General features: G+C 34.0%; 1 protein-coding gene across 1 annotated transcript in view; it reads left to right on the forward strand.

Annotated features, from left to right (window-relative positions):
• Positions 1 to 305: 305 nt before the first annotated feature.
• Positions 306 to 1,035, forward strand: part of HELRODRAFT_183636 (hypothetical protein) — a gene marked incomplete at both ends in the record, with an annotated part of 3,141 nt that continues 2,411 nt past the window's right edge. The window contains one exon of the mRNA XM_009013228.1: positions 306 to 983. Coding sequence (XP_009011476.1) covers positions 306 to 983 — 678 coding nt within the window. The remainder of the gene's footprint in view (positions 984 to 1,035) is intronic.

Raw genomic sequence — 1,035 nt, forward strand, 5'->3', positions numbered from 1 at the left:
AATTAAAAAAAACTAACTTTATTTTATAAATTCACTAAACACAAATTGTTGTTACCTGATAATTTTTAAACATTAATCATCTATAAGTTGTCGTGCCACCGTCACTCTTGTCAACCATTAGTTTTTTAAATTTTTATTTGTTTAAAAAGTTTTCTAATTTCTCGCCCGTGCGTATCAAATTTATTTTTAAAAAAATCCTCAAAAAAAATTATTTTAAAAAAACGAAAAAATTTTATAAAACTTTTTTGTTTTAAAAAAGATTTAATTTACAATTATAATATTCCACAACAAATTCAATTCAAGAGATGTCCACAGCCAGTAGTACGGACCACTCTGTTCCGGCACAATGGAAACAGCAGACGATATTTTCATGCAAGTCAGGCAAACGTAATTTCACTACAGAAGAAGACGTTGAAATGATTGAAAACCTCCCTCTCTGGAAGAAAGAATTATTGATAAAGAAACAAAAACATTTGCAGAACCAACCACACCAACAACATAAAAACGGTTTGCTTCTGAATAGTCCTCCAAAAGAAAGTTCGCCAGATGGCCGGCCAACGTCTACAAGTTATTTTTATCCGGCCGTCGAATGTAGGAGAAAAAAATCCCATTCTCGAAGCACTAATTCTTCTCTTCCTGATTTGTTGGATGATGTTGTCTACAAAGAGGAAAAAGCTAAGAAGAGGCTTAGTGTGAATGTGGTCTCAAAGAGGAAAGATTTAGTTGGGGATGATGATGAAGACGACGATACAGCTGTCAGGGAGGAGAGGATTTTACCAATTCATCTTAACCCCATTTTGAAAATGGATTTGGAAAGGCGGATGAATGAAAAGACAACAGCAGCATCAGCAATGATGGCCAACCAACAACAACTACTCATCAAATCTCCAAATCGAGAATCAAAGTGTCTTGACGTTCGGACGCAAGATGAATTAAAAACAGTTCAATCTATTAGTGATAGCGTTTTTGAAAACAGCATCGACGTCAACAATATAATCAACACTGACAACAATGAAATGGATATAATTTTTCATG

Source organism: Helobdella robusta (assembly GCF_000326865.2).
Source record: "Helobdella robusta unplaced genomic scaffold HELROscaffold_113, whole genome shotgun sequence".
Taxonomy (NCBI): Eukaryota; Metazoa; Annelida; class Clitellata; order Rhynchobdellida; family Glossiphoniidae; genus Helobdella; species Helobdella robusta.